Source organism: Anopheles coluzzii, chromosome 2 (assembly GCF_943734685.1).
Source record: "Anopheles coluzzii chromosome 2, AcolN3, whole genome shotgun sequence".
In the NCBI taxonomy this organism is placed as follows: domain Eukaryota; kingdom Metazoa; phylum Arthropoda; class Insecta; order Diptera; family Culicidae; genus Anopheles; species Anopheles coluzzii.
The window spans coordinates 91,392,652-91,420,211 of NC_064670.1; the positions used below are offsets into that span (position 1 = coordinate 91,392,652).

Below are 27,560 nucleotides of genomic sequence, written 5' to 3' on the forward strand. Positions count from 1 at the left end.
TTTGAGTGCTGTAGCGCAACAGCACAATAACATGCACTACCGAGAGGATGGGAAAGGTGTCCTTTGCCGGAAAAAGAAAATAAAAATAAACTCTTCACGCAACAATGGAGTCGAAGGAATGGAAATATTTCAATTAACCAGATTACGGGTACGGGTGAGCAGCTAGCAAAGGATTCGTGCACCGTAAACGCAAAAGCGAATTAAGCACCAAAGCCTGAACACCGTGTGCGCGGCTCCCTACACGCTCCCGGGGCGGTGCTGGTGGTGTTAAGTAATAAACAAATTGCATTCGTCCTGCATGCTCTTGCGTGCATGGACGCATGACAAACGGGAGCCAAACAGGTACCACTTGGGAGGCAGAACTTGAAGAAATCCATTGTCCTGTGAATTGACAGCCGGCGTTGTTGAGACACACCACCGTAGCCGGCAGCGCGTTGCCATCTTCCCCCGTTTTCATTTGCCAATGGAAAATGAATGCAAAACTTCTACCAACGAGGATGTGCTCGCTCGATGCTTCATAGCATTATCGTGTCTGTTTCCAATTATTTGTTCGTCTCAGTAGTTGCAACATTGCTATCGTCGTGCAAGCTCGATCTAGCTTGGACTGCCCGGGCGCAGCAGTTATAATTGATCTCTAAATCTTGTCGGGTTAAGGGAAAAACTGATCCCGCCACAAGCATCTGAAACCGGAAAGTAGGTTGACAGTTTGGTAGAGTGTCTGAGTATGAAAGGGTTTTAAGCTTGTGTTTTTTCTGGTCCCTTCGTTACCGCCTCTCCGCTCCGAAAGGAGTCGAATGTGTCCGTATGTTTGGTACGGACGGTTCCGGTGGTTTTCATTTACTTCTACAGCCCGGGCCGTCCCAGTCGACTGAGCTGGCTGGCAAAGTTTGTCGGTAACATGAGCCGAATGTGAAATGGAAGGAGATGGTGTACCGCATCATAAGCTGCTTGCGAGCGCTAGTGTACGAGCGCACTCGATGCAAAGTGTACGCGGGGGGCTTTGTCGTACAAATGCTTCAATTCTGTTTGCAGTCTACACTGATGCAAACGGAAACATATAGTCGCACACGATCTTACCCCGCTGGTTTGTTCAGTTTTGAATGCAATGCATCTACTACTGTGCACACTGTGCATCTGTAATGTTTTGCACCCGGGACGTACAGGAATCAAGCGCGATTTCTCGTTTTTTACGTCTCGCTTCGTTGAAGCAAGTATGATTTATTCCTTTACGAACCGTTTGTTTTTTTGTATGTTGCTGAATACAACCATATTGCATTGATTACAAAAAAAACGAAACGAAAAAAATAATCCCCCGCGATCCAGAGCGTGGTTTAATTGTGGCAAAATACATGCATTGTATTCATTTTCAATTCAATGGCATACATAATTTTCATTTTAAATGAATGGTGTTAAAATTGGTATGAAATCATGTATCGAAATCGGATTGCCAGACACAACGGCCGCACAATGTTTGATACTGTAATTAATAGTGGATGGATCTTTCCACTTGTACGCTTGCACTCCATCGTAAAAAGTGTGCTGAGGTAAATGGGTGAATAGGACGTATGCAACGAACTTACAATTGCAAATTGCAAACAATGCTTGTTTGTACTTGGGATAGATGGCTGTGTCCATCAGAATATTAAACTGTAAAATTATCATAAAAAATATCTTTTCAAAAACAATACAATAAGTTGTTTTGTAATATGTTCAACAATTCGAAAAATTAGTATTTGTTTGATAGATAGGTTTTACAACATGTTATAGTATATCTGCGCGGAGTTCTATACATACCAGATATGAATAGCGATTCTAAGTGACTATGTTGTTTATGCATAATTGCACTCGGTTATCATGCATGCACTCGGTTATCAAAGTCTCTGTAAAAAAAACCCAGAAATCAGAGATTCAATGTCTATTTTTTTGTAATTGAAATAAAAAAATAAAACAAAACATAATTTACGCTGGAAATGATTAAAACGAAGGAACGCATTCATTACTTAAAATATATGTACAGGTATTCCCCGATATTCGTTCATTTGTTCGATTTTTTAAATACTTTTCAATCTTTTAAATATCGCTTAAAACATGGGCTCTAACCGTGAACACATATATGTGATTGATACGTGATGTCTAACCTAACATTATATTAGAACAAAGACCATTCTCTGGGATCTTTGTTCCTCATTGAGTGTAACTAATAAATAAATAGATAAATACGCCATACGCGATGTAGCTATACAGTCTGTTTCAGAGTTACGCGGATTCCTCGGGACAAACCGCGTAACTCGAGAATATACTGTACGCCTAAGTTTGGCAGTTCTTTGAGCAAATAGTACTAATTTGACAAATCGAATATCAAATGCCAAATAAATTCCCTTTTGGTCGAATTTTAAAACCCACTTCAAAATGTATAACATTGCAATTTTCAGTTGAAATCAGATCAAACAACTAATTTAGTGGCTAAAACCTACCACTTCAAGCAAAATTATACGAAAACTAGCTATAATTTGACAGAAAACCTCAAAATTTGACTTATGCTAAATTTTTCGATACACTATTTCCTCCGGTACACATTAATTGCATATTTCGGGAAATATACTCAACCTTGTGCTCATATTTGAATGACCAGCCAAAGTTGGTTGGTTGTTTGACTTATAGAGACTTTGAGCATCTCTGCTTCATTCGTCTTTATAGATCACCCAAAGAGAAAGAATAAAACTGAATAGCGTTTCTAATTTTTTTCGTTTAGCGTTTCTAACCCATCTACAAGAAGGGCTGTAAGAATGATGCTGTAAACTATCGTGGCATAACCTCACTCAGCGTGTGTGCAAAAGTTTTCGAAATGCTAATCTACGAGCCATTGTTGGCCTCGGCCTGCAACTATAATAGTGTGAATTAACATGGTTTTGTACCCAGGCGATCTACAACGACTAATCTACTAGAATTTGTTAGCCAATGTCATAAATCTATCGATAACGGTTTACAACTAGATGCTATTTATACGGATATCAAGGCAGCATTCGACAGTGTATCGCACTCCATCTTGCTAGCGAAACTCGACTTACTTGGTCTCCCAAACCCTATGATAATGTGACTTAGATCGTAACTTACAGATCGTCAATATTCTGTGAAATTAGGCCCGTACATGTCAAGTCCAGTGCATGCATCTTCTGGAGTCTCGCAGGGCAGCAACCAGGGTCCTTTGCTGTTCCTTCTTTTGATAAACGACGCGACGTTGATCCTTCCGGCTGATAATCATCTACTGTACGCATATGACGCGAAAATTTTTCGTGTTATTCGTGAACCAGAAGACCACGCCCGACTGCAAACTTCCTTGCATGAGTTCCAGTGTTGGTGCAACCGTAATGCTTTATCCCTTTGCACAGACAAATGCGAAGCCATCACTTTCAGTCGTTCTCGCTGCTCATCATTATATGAATATGCGCTTGATGGACAGTCCTTGGTGCGAAAACAATGTTATAAAGATCTAGGCGTTTTGCTCGATACAAAACTATCATTTAAGGATCAGCTGGATCACGTAGTAGCCAGGTGTTAAGGTAGGTGTTAAGTACTCGGGTTACCTACCCTAAGTGAGCGAATACGAAAAGCCAGGTTGTCGTTCATCACGGGACTTCTCGACGGCCGTATTGACTCTCCGTCACTACTGGCTGCCATCAACCTGTACGTTCCTGCCAGGCCGCTATGGACTCGGGCAATGTTGGCCCTCGACGACCGTAGAACGCAATTTGGCTACTCTGACCCGTTCCCACTCATGTGCCGTGCTTTCAACGCCGTCAGTGACGCTTTTGAGCCGAGGATTTGGCCAACTGAGTTTAATGATCGTGTTTCTGTGTTAAATTTGGTTCCATAGTGCACATTTTTTTGTTCTATGCTAGTAATCCATTGTAAAACATTGCTAGAATGGTTCGAGAGGGCATTACTGTCCATCGATAGACATATAAGCATAAACATAAACATAAACATAATCTAACATCACACTACTAGATGAAGAACAGTTACAGTAACTGTTGTCTAATGTTAGCAAATCAGAACATATCTGTAAAGCAGTAATAAGCATTTAGAAGCAAGCAAAAACCTGAAATGTATGGAAAATGTAATTAAAAGTTCTCGGTATACTAATCCACACTTCTACACAATTATTTATGTCTGTTTGCGGAGTATTTTCAATTTAATTAAAAGTATTAAGTATTTGATTCCATCTCGATTGACTCACTCACTATGGAATTTGTGTCGAGCCATTTTGTACGTACAACATTTGTTAATCCTACAACATGCAACATTTCTCCCCAAACCGATAGGGAAAATATCCATCCAAGCGGTAAACGTTCTGCACCCATTTTGCCGTCAAATAAATTCACTTCTTCGACAAAACCGTCTCATGCTGAAGATGCAGGAACAAAGACACACTCACTTAAGTGTGTAGTGCGCGTAGAGCGTGTTCTAATTGCCATTTCCTTATCTAATTGCCTGGAGGGAACTGGCGGGCGCTTCGTACCACAGAAGCGATGCACCGATAGGCGTTCCTTCCCATAGAATGAATATATTACCCTCGACACACTCAGCAGCACACTTGAATTGTGAACCTGTGCCCTGGCAACGACGCATCATTGCATGTATGCTTGTGTTGCTCCTACTTGCACCTTGCATACCCTCGTTCTAGAACAAACGAAACTATTATGCTGCAATTAAATTGTTGATTTATCAACGCTGAGTATAATTTATTTCGTGCGCCACATTCGATATTTACTTCGAAAAACATGTGTTCCTTGGCATAGATCAGCAAAGATGGAATGGCTGTTTGAGTTTTGCAAAATTACCCTACCACACCACAATGTGTCGTTCATTAGATAAACAAATTACAACACACACTTCTTTCCTAACAATGTGTATTTGATAAATAATCGAAAGTGTTCAACAACACTTGCTAGGGAGCAAGTTAATTGGAAGAAAATGTGTTCATTCTTCATTTGTTGTGAAAACATCGGTACAGCGTACCGTGCGCACACACGACGGTTTGTTCCTAATGCAATCGATCGAAGAATGTCTACCCGTGGCAAAGTGTTCATAAGATTCAAACCAAACGAGCGTCTGCTAATGAATTACAACCTTTTGCCATTTATCGAGCTTGTGAGAGGGGCTGTTACCTCCGAGGAAAACTCCTGATCACGATCCTAGGAGGCAGAGATAAAGGGATAGTGCCCTATAAGAGCCGTGACTGTAAAACTACCATCGCAATGAATCTCAAGTTGAAATGAAATTAAAAATTTATCGTCCATGTCGGCCATCTGAGCGAACCAAAGTGTGGAGTGCCTATATGTTTGGATACGATCCAAAAGGAGACGAAATAAAAAAATAACCGCCAAGCGACAAGTGTGCCCGCAAATGTTAGATTCGGCCGTTTGTGTGCATAAAATGTGGGTGAATTTTCGCCCCCGAGCAATGCGACGAAATCTTTTCAGCTATAGTCACGGATCTGGCCACTTTCAGGCGGGGTAGTAAGAGCATTGTGGACATTATTCCCGTAATTCAACATCCAATCTGACTACCGAGTCAAAGACCAAGACCGTCCGGCATGACCTAACCGAACCATATGTAAAGGTGGATGGAGCAGGGGGGTTTGGCTCAAAAATCGCTGCCTAGGTGGAATGCACAGTTACCCCCCTCCCCCAACGGTGCATGTGGAACAGAATGTACGCAAATCCGGATTGTACGCGATGGCATGAAAATGAATAACTCAGACCGGTGGAATCGTGACGCTGTGTGCGATCTATCTTCACACAAGGGCTTCTGTACGGCTTTGCTCACCGCTCACCGATGCGCCAGCACCCCCAAAGCTCAACCCCCGGCAATGGGAAAGCCCCTGTTCGTAGGGATAAAAGCGAATTAGAATATGCAAAATATGGACCCACCCAGAAGCATACTAGCACGTTTTCTATTCCACTTAGGCGAGCAGGCAGGCACCCGAGGCTGTTGCCGCGGTCGCGTTCTGTTCTGCTCTCTTTCGCGCGTAATTAGTGCTAGAACACAGACGACTTCTCGCTCTCGGCTCGGAACTTCCGAGAACCCGGAAGAGCGTGGAAATGTACAGCAAAAAAACGAACGAAGCAAAAACCATCACGTAAGAACTTCTACAACTTGCGGCTCTGCAGGGATAAATCATACCCCCGGTGGTACCGGGTGCATTCGGGCACCGGGTTGTACATTATTTCTTGCTCCTTGTTTTGCTGCAACCATGTCGCGCGGCGGGGCTGGTGGCTGCGTTAGGACTGGTGGTAGGCTTTTGTGGGTTTGCCGTTGGAAAAGTGGAAAAGCACTTTCGAAACACTGAACATGTATCGGACCGCTGCTACACTGTTTGAGGATGGATGAGTGTGTATGTGTAAAAGGTGTAGTAGGTTATATCGATACGATACGATCGTATGCATGGGAACCGAGCGATGCATATATGCACTTACACGTTCGGTGGGCCGGGCAGGGCCGCCGTTTTGTGCCCGGATCCACACACTCCTGTGAGGCTAAAATTAGTTTGACATACCATGAATCTTTGATCAGAAGTAGGCTGCCTTTGGAGAAAGTTGGTTGTAAATGTCACGAAATTTCTTCTGAACATTTGATAATTTTAAAGCATAAGTTATTTAATTTGCTGTAGACTTTTACACCGTTTTTGAGCCCAAGTAAACACTTTTAAGGGGAACATTGTGCAACTGTAAAGAATCATCTGACGTCCAACTGAAATGCTGTTGCATATCTAAACATTCTTCAATCGTAACTAAACAATTGAAACCCCCAAGTTTACCCATTGAAACCCCCTAGTAATAAATAGCGCACTGATCGATGTGCGATCATTTTCCCTTATTCTTAATTATTGAGATATGAACAAAAATATGTTTACAAAGATTACACTATCTTCGTCTTATTATGTCTAAAATTCTTTGATGGCTTTATTGTTTTTACTTACATTGAACTTATGTAACTAATGCATTCCTAGCTTCCATAACCATGCAATAAATAAGGAGCACAAAAATATAGTTTATTAATAAAATAAACAGTCAAAACGATTACTTTACCGAGTGTGACAAATAAAGCCATCATTCATTTATACAATAATATGTATCATGTACTGATAACAGTGATGTATCCTTGGCTGAGTACATTCAATCACTCGCTATTTATGGTTTGACTTTGTACCGGATGTTATCCCGATTACCCGTCGAAAAAATGGGTATTTGCTTGTAAGGCAAAGATCGATTGGAACTACGTTCGTTAAATTTCTTAGATAAAAAGTTCCAACGAAGGTCTAAATGAAATTATAAAGCAGTTCTTTTGCACCAACCTTCCATTAAACATACAAAAATGAACACATACTGTACCGTGACAAAAAAAAATCGCAAATCGAAAAGCGGGGAAAAGCATTGCTCTATGTTACATAAAAGGAATTTTCCTTTGGGTTGATGCTTTCTTGGAAAATTAGCTCTACTTTTTGTAGCATGCGCTCGTTTCTCGGTTGAACTTGGTGCAACGGTTATACGGTGCACCACAATATTGATGAAGTGTAAGATTTTGTACAACCGTTGGAATCTCATCAATGCTTGCACGCTAGAAATATCTATCGTACCTAATACTTTTGTCACAAAAATAAAAAGGTACGTACATTGGAAGCAAACCGGCTACATTGTATATTTGTGGAGCATTATCACAAGCGTTTAAAATTTCTTCTTCTTTTTGGCTCAACAACCTTTGTCGGTCAAGGCCTGCCTGTGAGCTTAGCTTTCAGTGACTTATTGATTTCCCCCATAGCAGAATAGTCAGTCCTACTTTATGGCGGCACGGTCCATTCGGGGCTTGAACCCATGACGAGCATGTTGTTAAATCATACGAGTAGACGACTGTACTACGATACCGGCTTACTGCCATGGAATTTAGATTAAAAAACTTAATACAAAGCATTAAAAATGCTTACCTCAATGAAATTACCTCATTACGTTTTAAAAAGTAAATTAAAATAACCAACATCAGGAATGTGAACGATTATAAAATAATTTATTACATGAATGATATAGTAGGCATTTGGTGACTGATGTGCTGTATTGCTAAACAAACATAAAAACCTATTTAAGAGTATTTGCATTAATTGAAATTATTTTCTTGTTTTTTCTGTCTTATTTAAACCAAAAGTATAGTACAAATAAATCAACATAAATATTTTTCAGATTTCCGTACACAATCCAACATAAGTTTTACACGAGAAAAAATGTGTGTTATATAAAAAACGATTTAACATACATTAAAACCTGTAAATACTTGAACAAAACTAGCATCAATCGCCCCAAGCGACCAGACTATCAATATTTAATATTGTTTAGGAATGTGTGTTACGGTTACCCATAGTCCGTGTAATTGAAATATTTCAACTGCGTTTTACGTAATTGCATTTTTATCGGGCTGTGCGTATATTTGACAGTTTCTGTTTTGTATGTATTGGTGCGATTAGGATAGCGGGAAAAGATCGATCGAATTTAGAACCGACACCAACGGCTTTGCGTAAGCACACAAAAGTGTCGTGTCATAATTCAATAAAGCAGTTTTAAGTAAAACATATAAAAAGCACAACGTAGGGGGTTTGCGTGATCAAATATTGTTTTTCCAATCGGTTAAAAGTTTATCCCTCAATCGTTTTCAATATTGTGAAAAGGCATTATCTAAAGCACTTATTAAAATGACCCACCTCTGTACAAATCTAAACCCTCTTCATTCTATCAGCCACCTAGATATTTTGTAATTAGGCCATTTATAGCAAAATATATATATATATAAATTATCTATGTGGAATGTCACAATACATTTTCAATCGAACTTTATTAAGCTTGACAATGCATTAACCTTGTTTGTTGACCTCAATTTTCATACCATTCACCCCGTGAAACAGTTGGCTATCCTTAACAAATATTTCCCTACATTGCGAAACGTTGCTAATTAACCTCCGGTATTTGATGCATGCAATCTTTCAGACAACCTTGACTCCCTCCGCATCCATCCAAAGCGTGCATTCATCTGAATGCAGCATGCTATTTTCCTTGCGGCTGCCTAACGATGCAAGGATGCCACATTTTTTCAGATTGTTTACTGTTATGCACGCACATTAACATAATTATCATTTACACATTCTGCCGTCAAAGTTTACATTCACGGCACGAAATGCCAATTAAATTGGGCTCCATCTCGCTCGATTGTGTTTGCATCTGGTAATTAATGCTATGCTGTGATTACTTCATAAAGGGCACAAAGGCAAGCGTGCCAATGAACGTATCGCGGTGACAATGATAACGTTTTAATAGGGAATTGCACTATTTTTTTTTAAAGTAAAGCGTACATTCCTTAAAAATAGTATGTTTTAAGCGAAGCTGTCCAACCGCAACCTTTGCTTTGTTTGATAAGTAGAGATGTACGAAACACATACAATGCACACTCTTTTTGTATGCACTATACCACTTATCTTCCCACTTATCCCGTCAACTTCACAACCTCACAAACTCGGTAATGCAATTAATAACCCCATTCGCAAACGGAATGATAAATAATTTATAACAAAGGTTGCATACCCACGCCCCGATGCGCTTCACTTGAGACGAGTGCAATAATAGCGACATATCAAGCTCGCATGAGAAATGGATACAAAATTATCCTGACAGGGAGATTGCTTTGCCTGCGGGCTTCCGGTAGCTCGGGATTTCCAGCTTGCAACTGTGAATGATACAGAAATCTCTGCCGTTAGTCGTTATCTATCATTTTACAAATTCTTGTCCCGACGCCTTCTGAGTTGCCCTTTACCGGCTCGGAAAGTGCTGTTCCGAGCCTTGCGCAAGCAATCAATCATTAATCATAATTATTACATGCATTTACGGTTTTACTTATTTCCTTTCTGTTTCTTTTCACTCTTCTCCTTTTCTTCCCGGTTTTGCTTGGCGTGAAATGGTCGCTTCCGATTCGCCGCACCGCCCCCGATGTCGCCGTGCGAATGCATCCGTGTGACGGATTTGCTCCGTACGCTTCCGTATCGCGGAACGGGCTCACCACCACATCCTCCCTGTGTCATCTTCCTAGCCCGGCGTTCAGCAATCGGACCGCTCTGCTGCCAGTGGTGGTGAAAAAGCGCGACAAACCCGTCGCTACCAGCTGACAGTGATCGATATACTGGCGGACTACATCCGGTTCCGGTGTGAATCGGTGACCGGCCTGCATCCACCCGTCCAGCCGGCCACGCTGCTGCGCGAGTGTAACCGGATCGTGGGCAGCATGTTCGTAATCTTCGACGGTAGCATGGAGCTGATGGCGCTGACCCTACTGCGCCTGCCGCCGGACCGTCAGCACACACTGCTGCTCTATCCCGTGTTTGAGAACGTTCTTACCCAGGCCGGCACGGCCCCGGCCGACTACGACACCATACCTGGGTACGTTCGGATGCTGCTTTGCTACAAGCGCTGGAAGTCACTCGTGCACGGACGGGACGAAAAAGCTGCCATCGATGCACACGCCATCCGGCTGCTGCCCGGACGCTGTCCAACGGTTCGGCACACCTCCGACCTGTGCTTCCTGCGCCTGCTGCCACCCGTACCGCCCGGTCAGCGGGCGGCCGAAACGCGGTAAGTTGTGCCCTCGCGTTGCGGTGCGGTGCGTTTGCGCTCCACCTGTCAGATCAATCAACTTCCAGACGGGAGTGGACACACCGGCTAACTGTTACCTTCTCCTGTTCCCCCGCCAAACGCTTCGTAGCTATCTGCTGGTCAACGATCTGTTCAATTTGGAGCACTGCATTGCACAGTTCCGACATCATCATCGTCGCACATCGGTGGGCGGACACACGGGCGGCCGGGACGAATCAACCGCGAAGCAGCAACGCGACAACGGCTCCAATCGTCAGCGGCATCTGGTGAGTGTGCTGGCCTGTGTCCGTTGATGATTGCGTTTGTGTGTGTGTGTGTGTGTCCATTTCAGCACGAGGGGTCCAAGCTGATGACATCATCAATCGATAAGTTAATCCTCTTCATCAAGGCTTTCAGTTCGCCGAGTGACATCTCGCCCGGGTGTGATGAGCGACTCGCACAACCTAAAAACGCGCCAATCGTAGCGTACCTGTCACTTTAGATTCTATCCGAGAGTTTCCGTTTTACTCCCGCGGGGAGAATGGATACAGACTGTTGATATGGGGAGTGTGTGTGTGAGAGAGAGAAAGGGATTTACAGTATGTGGATAAGCCGTAGCCAAGCGTTCACGGCGTAATTCTTCCGAACGAGGGTGTTTATTTCCTACCCCATCGATTGCTTCAATCTTCTGCCGAGATACTATTGAAACGGTCTTTCTGGGACGGTCCATTCTGTCGCTGGTGCACATAAAACATAGCAATTTCGAGGCTTGATGCGTTGACTATCAATCTAGTTGATATGAGGTGCAACGTGGGAAGCTTTTAGTAAATACTCCCCCACCCGTTGGGATTGTACAGAGGCTCAGACACAGAGACACATAAATATACAGTGTTGGACAGAATAAGTACAACTGGTTAAACGTTGCTGGAAAATATGGTGATATTAAGATTTGTTCTTTATCTTCAAAAAGTATAAAAGAAGTTTAATAGCTTATGTAGCTCTCAGAAATCAGTATTTGTTATTTTATCATAAAAAATCTTGCTTTTCTACATTTTATTTATTCGTCTAGCAACGGAATCGTACATCGTTCATCCGAAAAATCGTCCTTCCTTTTGACCAGACATTTTTAACTTACATGTTTCATCCTTTTTTAACAAAAAGCAACATTCCTTAAATTCCATTAATTGTTACTTATTTTCAAATGATTTCACCTATCATTTATTGACTTTGTTTGGATCAAAAATTTCATTTCATTGAACTAATCCATTCATAGCCGTTCATCATCTATAGCAAATATGTGGAGCAAACTTTAAATACTAAGATATTAACTTAAACTTAATTAAAGCTGACTTGTTTGTAAATCTAAACTTGAACTGTTTGTTAAAGTTCATTACCTATAAATTAATCTTATTGCTAATCACCATCACTAGTTTTTGCAAATAATAATTGTGATATTTCCTTAGAGAAAATTTAATATTTAGTCATTTGAGTAAATAAACAATTAGAAGTAATTTAAAATATATTAAACGCTATCCAAAAAGTTTAAGGCCCTCGGATAATTTTTTGCTATCATCAAATTTCATAAAAGATCACAATAAAAGTCTCATTTACTTTATTTTTTTTTCAATAGATTTAAAGGTCATAGCTACCACACGCAACTAAATATGAAGATAACCTTTTCAACAATGATAAATAATTATTCTTATTAAATCTTTCAAACGAAAATTTATTAGCAAAAACCTGATTGGTTGAATGAATCAAATTATAGGATCAATTACTATATGCACGTGTTTTCCAGCATTTACCCTTTGTACATTGATTTTGTCCAATACTGTACAAGTACACCGTTATCAACAAACGAACTAACCTAGCTGTGAAGCTAGTTACAACGATTGTTGCTTGTAATTTATGCGCGTGCTCCATATTGCTGTATATTTATTGCTTGGTGATTTGGTTGGGCATAGTTCTAGCTGAGATAGTTTATTTTTTCAAAAACCTTTTTAAACATATCGCGATACATTTTATCTCTGTGCAGAAAAGAAAACTACCCCTGACTGCATCTAGCACAGTCGCTTGCGTAGGTGTCGGTGCATATACATACGTCACACGAACGGTGGCGAACAAATCGCGCAAACCATAAATAATGCACACACACGCCCGTACCCCGTTTGCTCCACATTTGCCAAGCAAAAAACAAAACGTATATAATGCAGAGCAGTATAGAATGTTCATGTGAAACGATATTTCGTCCCTAAACAATGTGTTCAGCATACGGTTCCGAAACGGTGTACCAAATCGTATGATGCCGGGTACTTATGTCTCTATATGCTATCAACATTCGACTAGCTCTATCACTGCCGAACTAGCCATTAAATTAGCATGTAATGTCGAAACATTGAAGCCATGGAACATGAGTGTAAAATAGAATTCTATAGTCGGTGTAATGTAGAGAGGCGCACTGTTTTAATGCCACCTTTATCCGAACGGTTCAGTTTGCTCGTCTGGTTTGCGAGGCAAAAACTAATTATAGCAAATCTAAATGGAAATCATTAGAATCAATCACATAGTTATTGTTTTTTTTTCTAGTACATTTAATTAAACCCCTATTTTAATACAACCCATGTGTGTCCTTTGATCATATGGTTTCAATTAAAACTTATAACCTATTACCTATCAATTATAACATAAAAATCATATTTTGTCACACATTGTTCGGAAGATTGTGTTCGTTTTGCAACTAGCGTGACGGTCTGCGTGTAAACGGCTTTCCATTTTAATTAACTTTTGATTCAATTGTACTGCTGCAGGGCTTATGAGATTAATGCCATGCGTCAATTCGCGAATACCGCGCACCCACCCTTCATCTGGGAGTGAGGTGGTGCATTAAACGAGTTTAAAAAAAATCGCCGAAATTGATTTTACAAAGCCATTTGTTTCATTTTTCATCATTGTGTTTGGCCTTCAGCTTAGTGCTTCGGTTTCCTTCCGGACCGCATTGTCACACACAATGTGCTGGTTGTGATTTTTCATTAAAACGGAAATTTACTCCCATCAGCCAGGCATGAACCTTGCTTTCAGCCAGATGCCAAAACGGAATGGATGCTTATTTATTAAATTAACTTTAAGCCTCAGCCACTGACGGAGAGACAAGTTTGCAAACAAATGAATATCTCTTCCAAATTGACGGACATTTATTTAATTTTCAACAAAAAAGAGCAACTCTTGACACAGAAGCCATAAAATGGCGGTTTTCGAGTGCTAAATTGCCGTGAAAATAGCGTGCCTATCCAAAGTAACGTCCATTAGCCGAAAGTTGTTCATTAAAAATTTAAACTCAAACCTGGTGGAACGTTATCATCATCGAGCATGGATGAGGGTCGATATGCTGCTGCTACTGCTGAATTCTCTGTGGTTTACTATTTCATTAAATAACGATTTCCAATTTGATGGCAGTCACTGAGCGCATCTCAACCCATTCGGTGGGCCAGTGATGGAAAAGGAAGCGACGTTGCAAATTAATTCAAATTCACCGACTGCACGGATGGATGATGTTTGTAATATATTGCAATTAAATATTTTATCAATTATTGTAGGCCCCACCGTACCCAAACAGTATCCAATATGGGGCCAAATATTGAGATTCACTCCATGATGATGATGATACGCGAGTTTGTTTTTTTGTGTTGTTTCCTGATCGATCAAAATAGCTGAGGTTGATAATGTGCAGTGCTAATAGAGCGATTAGTTTAGCATCAAAAGTTGCTGTAGTTGTTGGTGCACTCGAGAGCGTTCCTTTTGTGTCGGTATGCGAACAGCGGAACCGCTTCTCGCTTGATTGCTGATTGAATACCATTAGGCTAATCTTCCGCCCCAACTGACGGTACGACCGTTACCATGCACTATCGATCGGGTGCCCGGTTTCCCGCAAACGCAACTAATTTCCGGACACTTGACATGTGGCGCAAAATTGAACGCGTGCGACACACAATGGCGTTTGATTGGAATGTAAGAGTGGAACTCAATCACAGCACTGCCTTGCGGCATGAGCTAAACTCGTGCCCGTGCTTGTCTTCGTGCCGCGCGTCCCGCGTGTGGTCATCAACTAATAATGCAAACAAAATGTGTAATGAAAGGTGTTTAAGCATGGTAAAGAACTACACTTCTGCGTTGCGGTAGAAGGATTTGTATCGGCAAACATCCTTCAGCAGTACACGGAACGCAGTATTTGCCTTCGTGTGTTGCACACCCATCGGTAGTATTTCTTCTACTGCCCCGTGTTGTCCCCCTTCCTTACGTAAAACCGAAACATGCATATCCGCTTCAATCAACAGTTGCGTTGCAGCTGCACTTCATCAATCAAACCAGGTTTGGTGCGGTGTACTGTACGGTAGTAGTACGACACACCCAACACATCTATCAACCAATCAACGCAATTGCGACACGGGTTGCGATTTGCGATACCAATGCGTAAGTAATTAGTTTGTTGAATCAGTGATGCAGCCTGTGGTCGGTGGTAGATTTGTACGATTTGAGTAGGGGATTGGTAGTTTGAAAATTAAAATGTTCTAGATAAGATTTACTGGAAACGCTAATTTAGATAAGCTTAACTGGTTTTAGGAGAATAGCTTATGTAAAAGTACGTTGCAATTTTTAAAGTTTAGTTTACTCCATACTGCAAAATTCCCGCAATTAGAAAATATTTCAACACCGTTACGTTTGTGTTCGCGTTAAATAATTACCGCTTCGCTGTTTCAAAGGAACTCCGCTCACAAGCTCGCGTTCGCGGGTTAAACTTGAACGGCGCTGGACCGTGCGATGCTCTCGGCCGTCGGCGAAAAGCAATTAGCAAAGTTTACATTGACTCAAATCGACCCCAAAGCAAATCTATTAACAAACAAACGAACAAACTAGTCATACACACACATACACTTTCATTAGACGACCCCTACCCAAAGGACATTAAACACAACTTCAAAAAACCATTCGCACGGTCCAGCTGTGTGTCGCGCAAATCGTTTTATAAGGTAGAAGAAATGAAAGATGATAAAATATTTCAATTTTCCATACAACAGAACATTCAAACCAGTTGATAAAAAACGAAGCAAATTTACAATAAACCACAAAGTGATTATTGCCAGTCTTTGATTTGAACTTTTGCTGTATTTTTTTGTAATTTACCACTCAACGACGATTGGAACGGTTGTCAAAGTTTTTTTTCTCCTTTTTTCGGTTTTCGTGCCTTTTCATTAAACGATTGCATACCATCGGTGCATCATAGACGCGGAAGAAAACAAACATCCGCAAAAGCAAAAAGAAAACAAACTGAAAGCAAATAAAAGAAATGCCAATAGCACAGCCATCTTCGTTTAACTCATGTTTTTGATGTTTCAATTAATTGCTTCGTTTGTTCCTGTCTTTTTTCTTTCTCTCTTTCTCACTCTCTCTCTCTCTCTCTCTCTCTCTCTCTCTTTAAATCCCTTTTCTCTTTCCCTCAATGTGTCCAATCATCAATTCGTACCTTTGCACATGGCTGAACGCTGTCCATCCGGTGTTCGCGGAAATGTTCCTGCTAACCTTGACGCCTGCCGGATGTGTAAAATCTGTGGATGGGCGTATGGGGGGAAATGCTGGCTCCTGTTTACACTTCTGCATCAACACACGCACCACCTCCCTAGAACGGTGGGGATGAAATTAATAAAAAGCAGCAATCGATGGAAATCAGAAGCAATTACATCAATGTGCCGCTGCTGGCCGAGCTGATCGAACGGAAGGGTCAGCTATGGGCTCGAGCCGACGCTGGATGCCTGCAGCAGGAAGCACACTCCATCATCGAGAGCTTGCGATTGATATTTCACAACCGGGCAGAATTCATCCAACTGACGCTGCTTCGTGTGAAATGCAATCCGGCCGCCGGACCCGCCCTGCTTGGCCCCGTGTTCGAAGCATTTCTCGGCACAACAGCAGCAATGGCGGCCGGCACAACAGCAACGACCTCCACCGGCCTGACCATTTATCGATCAAACGATGTGGAAACGTACGGTCGGCTGCTGCTTTGCTATGCCAAGTGGAAGTCACTGTACTGGCGGGATGAGGGAGCGACCGTCGGCGAGCCCACCGAGTGGGCCGACATCGATGCAGTCGCACTGACGCAACTGCCGTACGATTTTCCACGTGCCATTTGCCCGCGAGATGCACTGCTGCGACGCATCTTTCCGAGTGGGGCAAAGTGCAACAATGCCGCCAACAACGGTGCAGGTGTGGCGCCAGTCGATGCCAGCAAGCGAAACAATGCTACGACCCGGTAAGTAAGCGCTGCCTCTTCCCTTTTTTCAGTCAGCATGGCAGGAATTTTTGAATTCTGGGCTCGAAATTTTGTCCAAATCGAACGATAAGGAATCGAGAAGAGGAAGCAAGAGGAGGAAAGCTAATGAAGAAAGATTGTCATGTGTCGGTTTTCTCGTCCGACAGAACTTCGCATCGTTTGTTAGATAATCCAATGGGAAGCGAGAAGCAGCAGAGAATTTTGGTCCTTTTTTCATTCCTAGAATCGATAGCAAGTCGGGTAGCAAAAAAGCAGTTTCCTACCGCACAGTACGGCAGCAAGTAGCTGCTAGGAGCGGGCAGGGAAAGAGATTGAATTGAATCATGCCCCTTTTTTCTACTTTACTCTTTTTTCAAGCCATTTTCGCCTCGTTGCACCTTCCCTGGTGCATTTGTTACAGATTGATCATAAGACAGCAACTTTGAAACTACCATAAAAAGGAAGCAATCGATAGGGCTCCCATTTCATGAGCGAATACCGTGGAATACTTTTTGTTTGATATGAGTCAGTAAATTTAATCAACGAAGCCCACACAGTTAAATAATACTATTTGCAAAAGCAAATTTAGTTCGTGCCATACGTTACCGAACAAGTAAAAAACGGCCATCGAAGCACTTACCTAAATTAACACAGCAGAACGTAATTTTCATTTTATTGCGTTAAAACGCATTCGCGATTAAAAAAGCATTAACTAAAAAAGGCAGCACCTAGTGTGATAAAAGATACATAATCGGATCGTTATCGTTTCACGGGCAAACTTTCTCACTATTCTAACGTTCGGTCGGTGTAAATACTACCCCATTTTCCTTCTTCCCTTTCCGAACAGCACTCTCCTTCGCACACTTCCGAAGCGGTCTGATCTGCAGGAGCTATGCTTGAAATTCGCACAGGCGTACCGTTGCGGCCCGGATGCATCGTTACCCGTGGAGGAAGCCTCTGTCCAAGAGCAGCAAGCAACGCACACACCAACGGTAAGTTTATCTCTTCTTGCACCCCACCTCGGGATAGGTTGGGATTCCCGAAATGTTGCCAAATAGTTCCGCTGGGGTTTTAGGCGTTGGCGAAGTTTGCCAGCGCCACACCTCCTGCGCCCTGCCTGTGTTTTTGTGTATGGAAGAATGTAATTAGAAGCTAGATTTACCTCTTTGCTGAAGGACGACGGGCGTATGTTTCGGGAGCGGCATCAATGTTTTATACCACCCAACATTATCATCCATGTGTGGGGCATGTTGCAATACCCCGGTATTATAGACTAGCAGCACACGCGGCAGAACACTCAACAGCTGGCATCGATTATTTAGTGTGCGATCAAGTGACGTCGCCCGGGGACACGAGCCGAGCTTTGCACAACTATTCCGGTACACATTCTCTCCATAGGCTTTTCCCCAGGTGAAAGCGGATGGGCTTTGCTCGAACTTTTCCACTCGACCTGAGCTGATCTGAACGAGCGCACTGGAATGTTGGTAGGCGCGTTGCAGTAGACCCGCATAGGTATTGATATCTGTCCACCTAAAACGAACAGAAGAGAGGAAACCCCCATTTTGTATGTATATGAGCCACGTTTGGCAGTTTGTAGTTTTCCATTCTTTCACAAGAAGTGGCATTGCATGCCCCAAGGATATAAAAGTTGCAGATTTTGTTACTATTTTTAGCCGTACGTACAGCCGTTAAGCTTGCACATCGGTACAGTCACGTTCAGTTGTACAGTACGTCAGCTTGTAATTTGATTTGCAATCATTAATTAAGCAGTGTGTAGAATCGATATCGGGTTTTTGTAGACAATCTTTTATTGTAGATTCGTTATTGATTTTTATAAGATCTCACTTTGTAACCGTACAGAACGTTGAAAAGGAAGAATGAATGAGAAAGATTTAAAGATTTTTAAGCATTAGATATACGTTTTCAGCTAAAGTTAGTACAATTCTAGTGACAGCTACTATTACAATGCATCATACGCTTAAGTAGTAATCGAACTCCTAAATGCTAGTTCGCACGACTTTAAAACATGCCCGTCGTGGATTCTAGCATAGAATGGATCGTCCCTGGTGGTTCTGCATGGGATTGAATAAGTCTCAAAAGCCTGTATAGGACCGCCTATGTCGTTACGCCAAATAGAAGAAGAAAAAGCAATCTTGTCTGTACATTTTTTATGTTTTAATATTTCAATATTTAAGTTAGAGCCCAGGCCGGTCTGGTGGTACGGCTTAACAGCATGCCCATCATGGGTTCATGTCCCAAATGGAACGTGCCCCCATACGTAGGACTGTCTATCCTGCTATGGTAATAATTAAGTCACTGAAAGCCTAGCCCACAGGCAGGATACAGGCAACAGGCAGGATACAGGCAACAGGCAGGCCTTGACCGACAGCGGCTGTTGTGCCGAAGAAGAAGAAGATTTTTGAGTCCAGAATGCATGTTTCGGGAAATTTGACAATTAGTTCAAGTGATGTTATGAATTTTCTTATTTTTACATGATGACACGAACATCAATTTAATAAGTAACTGCCGTTAATAAATTTCGCCATGCATGTCACGATAAAAAATATTTTCTCTCTTTCAGTTCACAATCCATATTATTTCAAGCAATTTGCATTTCACCGTTAATTCCCATTCATCTGGATGCTGGTCCTTTGTTGAAGAAGTTATTGACGTGAATCAGTTTTTACTCGGTTGTAAACTTGACAAAAACTTCCGAAAATTGGTCCGGAATTCGAAACAATTTTTTTCCCATGTTTTAAAACACGTTCAGTCGAAGAAAATTGTAATTGATTGCAATAAAAATTATATTTTACATAATGATGACTGGAAAACAACCATATTTGAATGTGACGAATGCGTTGATGGTCGTGCAGAATAGAGGAGGGAAGGTCGTTTATTAACGCAGAAGCATATTGATTTAATGTTCGTAAGAGTACATTGGATGACAAGAGGATAAAAACCCGTCTGTCCGAATTTCCGTCGTGCTGTCGGTCCATCGACATTCAGCTTCGATGCTGTTCGCAATACCAATCATAACGTCCGTCATAACATAATTTGAATGAAAAAAAATCCAAGCTTTCGAGCAAGCAAAGAAAATTTTCAATCATATCCCAAATGAAAATATTTTGCTCAATTGAAGCGGTTAATTTATTTACATTTTTGACGGACTTTTAAGAGTGTTTTGTGTTTGGTTACAATAGTTCATTTCAAAAACAAAATCCATACGACGAGTGCATGGTATAACATGATGCCTGGCTCAGGCCTTTCAAAAAAGATGTTCTACAAGCAACCCTTCGTTGAGCATAAGGGGCAGGAGAGCACAGTAAGTACAGTGGCTAGATAGGTTGAAGATAGGATAAGCTGCATTGATGAGAAGCTTCAACCAGTGGTTCAGCATATTGGAGTATTATTGTTGATCGATCCGTGGCACGACGACATGCCCTATTGCAAGCAGACCGACAAAATAGAGAAATAGAGCTCGAAAGAGAGAGATAAAGCGAGATAGAGTGATAGAGATAGAGAGAGAGAATCAGATCAACTTGTGTTGAATTGCAGATTTTTTACACGAATTCCTGTTAGGCAATCAACAAATTGGTTAAATGAATTGCAGTCACGTGTAAAGTGATTTTTCTATTTAGCGTAACGACCTACGTGATCATGCCAGCTTATACAGATTTTCGAGACTTATTTAGTTCCATCCAGCCGAATATTCAGTCCTTGTTACGGGGGGACGTTTCATCAGAGGTTTGAATTAGTGATGGGAAAAATGAAGATTTCTTTAGAATCGATTCCGGCTAGCTCCGAAGTTTTCTGGAATCGATTCCGGATAGTAGGTCCGGAATCAGTTTCCGGAATCGATTTCAGAATTGGTTTCGGAATCGGATCCGGAATTGGTTCCGGAATCGGCTCCGGAATCGGAATTAGCTCCGGTATCGAAATCAGCTCCAGAATCGTAATCGGCTGGCGTAATCGAAATCGGTTCCGGAATCGAAATCGGTTCCGGAATCAGAATTAGCTCCGGATTCGGAATCGGTTTTGGAATTGGCTCCGGAATCCAAATCGGCTCAGACATTCAAAACTAATACTCAATCAATTCAAAAACTAATTCTCATTCCGGAGCTAACTCCATTTCTGGAGTCAAGTCTGATTCCGTTACCGGAGCAAATTGCGATTCCCAGGTCGATTCCGGAGACGATTCTGATCGTCTCGGAATCGGCTCCTGAATCAACTCCGGAATCGGCACCAGAACCAAATCCGGAATCAGCTCCGGATTCTACTCCGGAATCGGTTCCAGAACCAACTCCGGAGTGGAATCTGGAATCGGAATCGATTCCAGCATCGGAATCGGCTCCGGAATCGGTTCCGAACAATCGAGTAGGTCCGATTCCGAGCTCCCACCACTAGTTTGAACCCATGACGGACATGTTCTAAAGTCGTATGAGTTGACGACTGTATGACAGAATCCGCCCCTGATAAAACATATTGATTAAAGTAATGGTAAAATTAAGTAAAGTGACTAAACACATTAATTTTAATGTCCAATCACAACACTACCCTATTGCGTTGTACGATAATGTAAAAGTTAACGATATTACTGCTCACACAAAATTAAGTTATATCACTTGGAACTGTAGTATATTAGGCCGAGGGGCCATGGGGATTCTCAACGCTCATTTTCTCAACCACTCATGAGTGCTTTTGAGAAATCCTCGTTCTCAGCGTTTGTCGAATCGGAACAAAATCGGTTTTGAGAATCTTTGAGAATCTTTGAGAAAGTTGAAGATGCAGCGATTAGCTAACTGAAATATGAGCAATTGTGCTATTTTGTTTTCGGTAATCACTTTGGAAAATGTATTCAATGTTTATAATTGAAAAAAAAGTGATCAAAAACATATTTTCTATTTAAAGATCCAAATAAAGCTTGAGTGACAATATCCGTTTCTCAGAGTGAGAACAATTGACGACGGCCACGAGCTCGCGTCTGAGAACAAGTTTTGAGTGCTTGAGAAACTTAAATGAGTGCTTGAGAACGTTTTCTCAGCTTGAGAAAGCCCCGTGGCCCCGCGGTCTTACATATATTACATCCATTTTTAGTATATATCTTCCATTTAGATAAATAATTATCTATGTCTTTTATGCATCATCTACCTCATGAATTCTTACAATATTTGGAAAACGAGAACACACATCTAAGGGAATAAGGGGTTAATAAGTGAAAACCATACAATGTGATATGGTGCAAAAAGACACATCTACAGTCCGTCTTTATGTACATTTTACCGCAATCAATATTAATTTTACACTTTATTGCAAGAGTACTTACGGTAAAATGTAGAAAATAACATTGATAACTACTCTCATAACCAATCGGAAACTCTCCACCCGCTAAGCATCCTTATGTGTGCAGCACAGTAAAAACACTAATTGCAAGTGCCTGGTATATAGCTGCTTACGTCCTAGTGCCAGTGATAATTAGAACAAGAGCATCGCATTGCACCAGCCGGCTGCACATGGCACCGCTCTGCGACAGCGGCAGTCACACTCGACCATCATCGCCAGACACGAACCGTCAATAGCAAAACATTTACTGCACTCGATGCAGATCGACTGTTGACACGACACTTCACCTTCGTTCCGGTCGGCTGAGAATACTACGTGAGTCCCTAACATGCTACACCATCACTTAGAAAGCATAACCAATCCCCACAGCCCCGCTTAGATAAGTGTCCTCATAACGATTGTTAAAAACCAAGTACACTTATCGGTCGTCATGGCTACTATCCAGCAGTGAAGGGGTATGGTTTGGCAAGGGGGAACGGAAGAGGAGACAACCGAAACAATGAACGCTCTTTTCGCCTGCTTGATGTGGTCGCATCGACCATTTCGTTCCGGCTTCCGAGCGACCTTGCGCGTAATGTCGGTGTGTTGGACGGTGAGTTTTACGTGCACATCATTCGCTTCACTCTGTTTCCCTCCTCCTCTTGGACTGGATGTTTTTATGGCACACGGTTGCAGCACACGTACGTACGGGTTGCATCTTCTTCCGTCTCGCTACGCACATAAATATTCATGTGCCCATAAATGGTTCGCTGGGCCGCGACCGCGTCGCAAAACACACACAAAAAAAAACCCGAGCAACTTTAAACTTTCCTGTCGCAGTTGCATTCCTTTTTAGTGTAATTCTAGTACTTTATGTTTAATGGTGTTTTTTGCTCCCTCTTCTCTCGCTACGACGCCGTTATGAGAGCAAAGAAGGTGAAAAGTGTCACTACAATTTGTTATGCAAAGATGCGCGAGGTTCGACCGTGGTTGCGTCGTTCGAGCCGCGCACGAGAGATGGAAAAGTTTATGCACGGGAAATTTATGACGAAACCCACCAACCGCACAGCCGACCACCGAATGTGAGCCAAGTGTTTTCCGCCGGTTTGGCATTAGTTTGAATGGTAAAGTTTAAAGTGAAATGAAAGTAAAAACAAAACAAAATAAAACTGCTCCAATCCAAAGAAACCGGAAACCCCTGAAAACGCCTACACTTGAAGTGAATTGGAAAGATTTTTCCTCCACCATTGGGCAAATAGTAAATTATGGCACAAATAAAGCAACCAAAAACATCACGTTTTTCACTGCAATGGCATTTTTTTGCGGCTTTGAATTGCTAGCCAGTAGTTATGGTGGTAAGAATTTGTTTTGGCATAGTGGAAGCAATGCTTCGTGACCAGATAAGCAGTGCAAAAGAAAGTGATAACAATTTCAAGAAAAACCAAAACTGAGGGAATACTTTTTCCGGGTTGAGAGATTTGTCCTTTGCATAAAATCTGCAGCAGAAACCATTATAATTGGGAAACTTTTTAAATAAGCCACCTGGGTTCGTGTGTCCTGCTAGGCTTTCTGTTTGATTTATGCGACCAAAAGAACAATTTATCAACAAATGAGTTTATCCATTTTTAATTTTATTTATTTTACTTATTAGATTTAAAAATAAAAATATTTAATAATATATTTAATCAATTTCAAAACTGACAAAACTGATCAAAACTTGTTTCAATAAAAAAAACACCAAAGGTTGCTTAGAGTAGTCACCACTTGTCGAATTTTACGAATTCTCGTGCCTGAATCGTGTTTTAACGACCATCCAATTCGTCGTGGATTTTTTTTTTGTGGAAAGTGTTCTGTACGTGTTTTCATTATATCCAAAATCGTAATAAAAAACCCTGACACAAACAAGAAAGCAAACAATCTTCGTGCACTTTTCAGTCGTGATTGAAACGGATTCCTTTCCGCATGCACTTATACAATGTTTTCACTTTTTCATCTTTCTCTCGTTTTGTCTCTTTTTTCTTCTTTTCCTCCCTTTCTTCCAGACAAGCTCAGCCGCATACAAATCACCGTCCAGCAGCACGGAACGGTCACTTCGTTGGCACTTGAGTGCGGACGATGTATCCGGTCAGCCTACCGGCCAAGCGGGCCCGTGCCCGGCTGAATGTCGATCGGAAATGAAACCGATTACTATTCCAGACAGCGACGATGCAGACGAAACGTCCACCGGCAGCAATACCAGCTCGCCGGTCAAAGAAATCGAGCACAATATAGCGGCACAAATTTTACTGCCGTCGCTACGGTCCACCGCATGCACCGATACGTACACCGCAACCGGAATGGACCGACACTCGCCCAGCATAGCGCCGCCCGATGAGTTCGTTACGGATGCTGCAACACCCCCGCTAACAGTATGGCCAACGTTTGGGGAATGTTTCCTCAATACGCCTCCAGCGACACCACAACACGAACTGCCCCCGGAAGCGGGAGATGAGGAGCAGCAGCAGCAGCAGCAACACCATCATCGTCGGAATGCGCCAGTCAAAAAGTCGTTTCCAAGTCCGAGCTGGACCCGACTAAAGGGTACAATCCGATCGGTAGGTCGCCGGAAGAAGCGTACCACTGTGACAGGCATCGTCAAACGTGCCCTGGTGAAGGTTTTCGCTCACGATGGATGGTGGAATTTTGCCGACATTCTGGCGGTAAAGATTCGCAGCCCAATCGGGACCATCCAACGGTGCTCATCAATAATGGACATCATTGGTACGGGGGAAGATGCTGTGAGAAACGTGGTCACAAATGACCGTGTGGAGGTTTTGTCGGCTGATGCTGCTGAGCCCTCGAGGCTGGAGGACGCGAGCCGACGATCGTCCAGCAAGGGGGACGATCGTTCGAAGGATGATGCCTTGCTATGTGAACTTATCGATTGTCTCGGTGCAGTTGATACAATGCCTTTCGAGTCAAAACAGGGTTACGTTGATTTTGCCATACTGCCCGACAATCTGGGACACGGTGCAGAACGCAGCCAGTCCGACGTGATGGACGACCAGGCGTCTCCATCGTGTTGCGGTTCGGGCTGCGGTGCCATGTCCCCGCTCTTCGCTGCTGATAGTGATAAATATGTATTGTTGTTCACCGAGCTAGGGCCCGTTTCCTGGCCAATTGTATAGCGTCCTATCCCCACAAACTAGGATAGGATAATAACGATTTGAATGCATCGTTGCGATACGCAGCCATTGTTATATTGTAAGCGGCTGGGCGTCTCCATCGCGGAGAGGTTCCCGCTCCTTGCCACCCTTCTCCACTACCCGCGGATCGATAGGTGCTTCCCGGCCGTGACCTACAAACCCCAGCGCGGGCTGAACCTTCGATCCAACCAAAGCTCATCGACTTTCAAGGGCTGTTTGTGTCAATTTCGTCTTTTCAATGCCCACTGACCTGAACCGGTCGGTAATGTACAGACGCACGGAAAGCTGTGACACATCCGTCGAAGCAATTTAGATAAGAAAACGCGATACGAACGATGGCCTGCCCAAGGTGCGTGTGTATGTGCCAGGGTGTGCCACGTTCGCCAGTTTGTAGATGTTAAGAATGTTGCAAATGAAGAGCTAATACTCGCGATTAAATGTTCTTTCTTCACGCTTTTTTAAATTATCTTCAATGTTGTGTCCTGTATGTGTTTGTATGAGCGGCCTACTTACAATACGCCTCGATGTGTTTCAATGTTTGTGAACCAATTTACTACTTTCCATGCCTTAGCTTAGTGTCATTTTACACTTTAAATATACAAATATAAATTCAATTGGAGAAGAGAAATATTTCACATAACTGAATATAATTAATCTTGGTCTATAACGTGTCTTGCTTGAAATTAGTATACATTAAAAACTCATGACTGTTGTGTTTATACTTAAAAACCAACCGAACACTTTCATATGATTTCGTCTGTTCTGTGTTTCAATGTGCTATTAAAACAAGCTATGACGTGCATTATTTTGTGTCACATTAATTTATTGGAAAATGGTTAGACAACGTTGAACATAGTTAAACGATAACCAGTTTTTATTCATTTTTGGGAGAAAATATATTTGCCTTCCGTTGTTATCTATTTTATTAAATATTGCATTGCATTGCCATTGTCATTGCATGTACATAAATGAGAATTGAATAATGATTATAAAACATTTTATTTATGTTGTATTATCATTTATTTTTTTCCTAATTATTTTACTTTAAATTTTAGACTAATAGTAGGGTAATCAAACATTTAATAGTGTTTGGGACAATTTGAACGATTATGAAAAATATCTACAAGTGGCATGCTGCCTAGTAACAGGCAAATTAATTATCCTAAAAACGCTCTTTAGAGTCACTTATTATTATTATTTTTTATTTCCAATAATCAATTACCTTTTTTGTTTATTAATTTTTTTTATGGTAATTCGTGCGATGGAAGCAAAATATAGTACATTTTTATAATTTTAATGAAAAGATTTCTCGTGCAAATTATGTACATATATATGTAAGCAAGTATTGTTCTCGGGTCCAATGTATTAATGCCTTTAAAAACTCATCAGTAGCTAAGCTAATTTAAACAAATTAATAATTATTATTTATATATTTTATTTATTTATTTTTAATTATTTATTTATTTTCTTATTTATTTATGTATTTATTTTTTCATTTCTTAACTTCAGTTATTCATTCTGGATCTCACTACCTTTCAGAATGGCTAGTTTCAGCCTAGTACTATGAAATATATGTTTAAACTTCTGGCCTCGCACTAATGCAACAAGTTTGATATCTTCTGTACTACCCACAAATAATTCCTTTTTTTCTATTATGTTCCAATTAGAAATAGTACATAGTTAGGACAGATCGTCATCAAACCCTTAATCTTAAGATCTCAATCAACCACCATAAAAGAGCATATGTACTCTAGAAGACCACCATCATCACCAATCATGCCTTTGAGTCGTCACCTCCTAACCATCAGCATCATCATCACACCCGGTTGGTTCCTGTGTGCAATGGGCAGGAAGAAAGTTTGCGGTGCACTGGATGCACTACTTTTGCTGACTTTTCAACACATTCCTAACCCCAGACACACGGAAGGAACCCGTTGGTGGTTGCATAACGAATTTATCGGTTTCAGCGTGTTTTACGAGTTTCGGTTTCAATGGCCATTGTTGCCCACAGACAGCGAAACTGCTAGCTGGAAGCCAAAGCACTGTATCAGTACAATTGAGGGAAGAGAACCGAAGGGAAGAGAGAGAGTC

General features: G+C 41.7%; 1 protein-coding gene across 1 annotated transcript in view; it reads left to right on the top strand.

Annotated features, from left to right (window-relative positions):
- The window catches only part of LOC120961359 (uncharacterized), an 87,958-nt gene extending 61,098 nt beyond the window's left edge, over positions 1-26,860 (top strand). The window contains exons 4-8 of the mRNA XM_040385065.2: positions 10,126-10,664; positions 10,795-10,969; positions 16,340-16,965; positions 17,813-17,957; positions 24,327-26,860. Of these exons, the coding sequence (XP_040240999.2) occupies positions 10,126-10,664; positions 10,795-10,969; positions 16,340-16,965; positions 17,813-17,957; positions 24,327-25,451 (2,610 nt within the window). The 3' untranslated portion in view covers positions 25,452-26,860. The remainder of the gene's footprint in view (positions 1-10,125; positions 10,665-10,794; positions 10,970-16,339; positions 16,966-17,812; positions 17,958-24,326) is intronic.
- Positions 26,861-27,560: the final 700 nt, after the last annotated feature.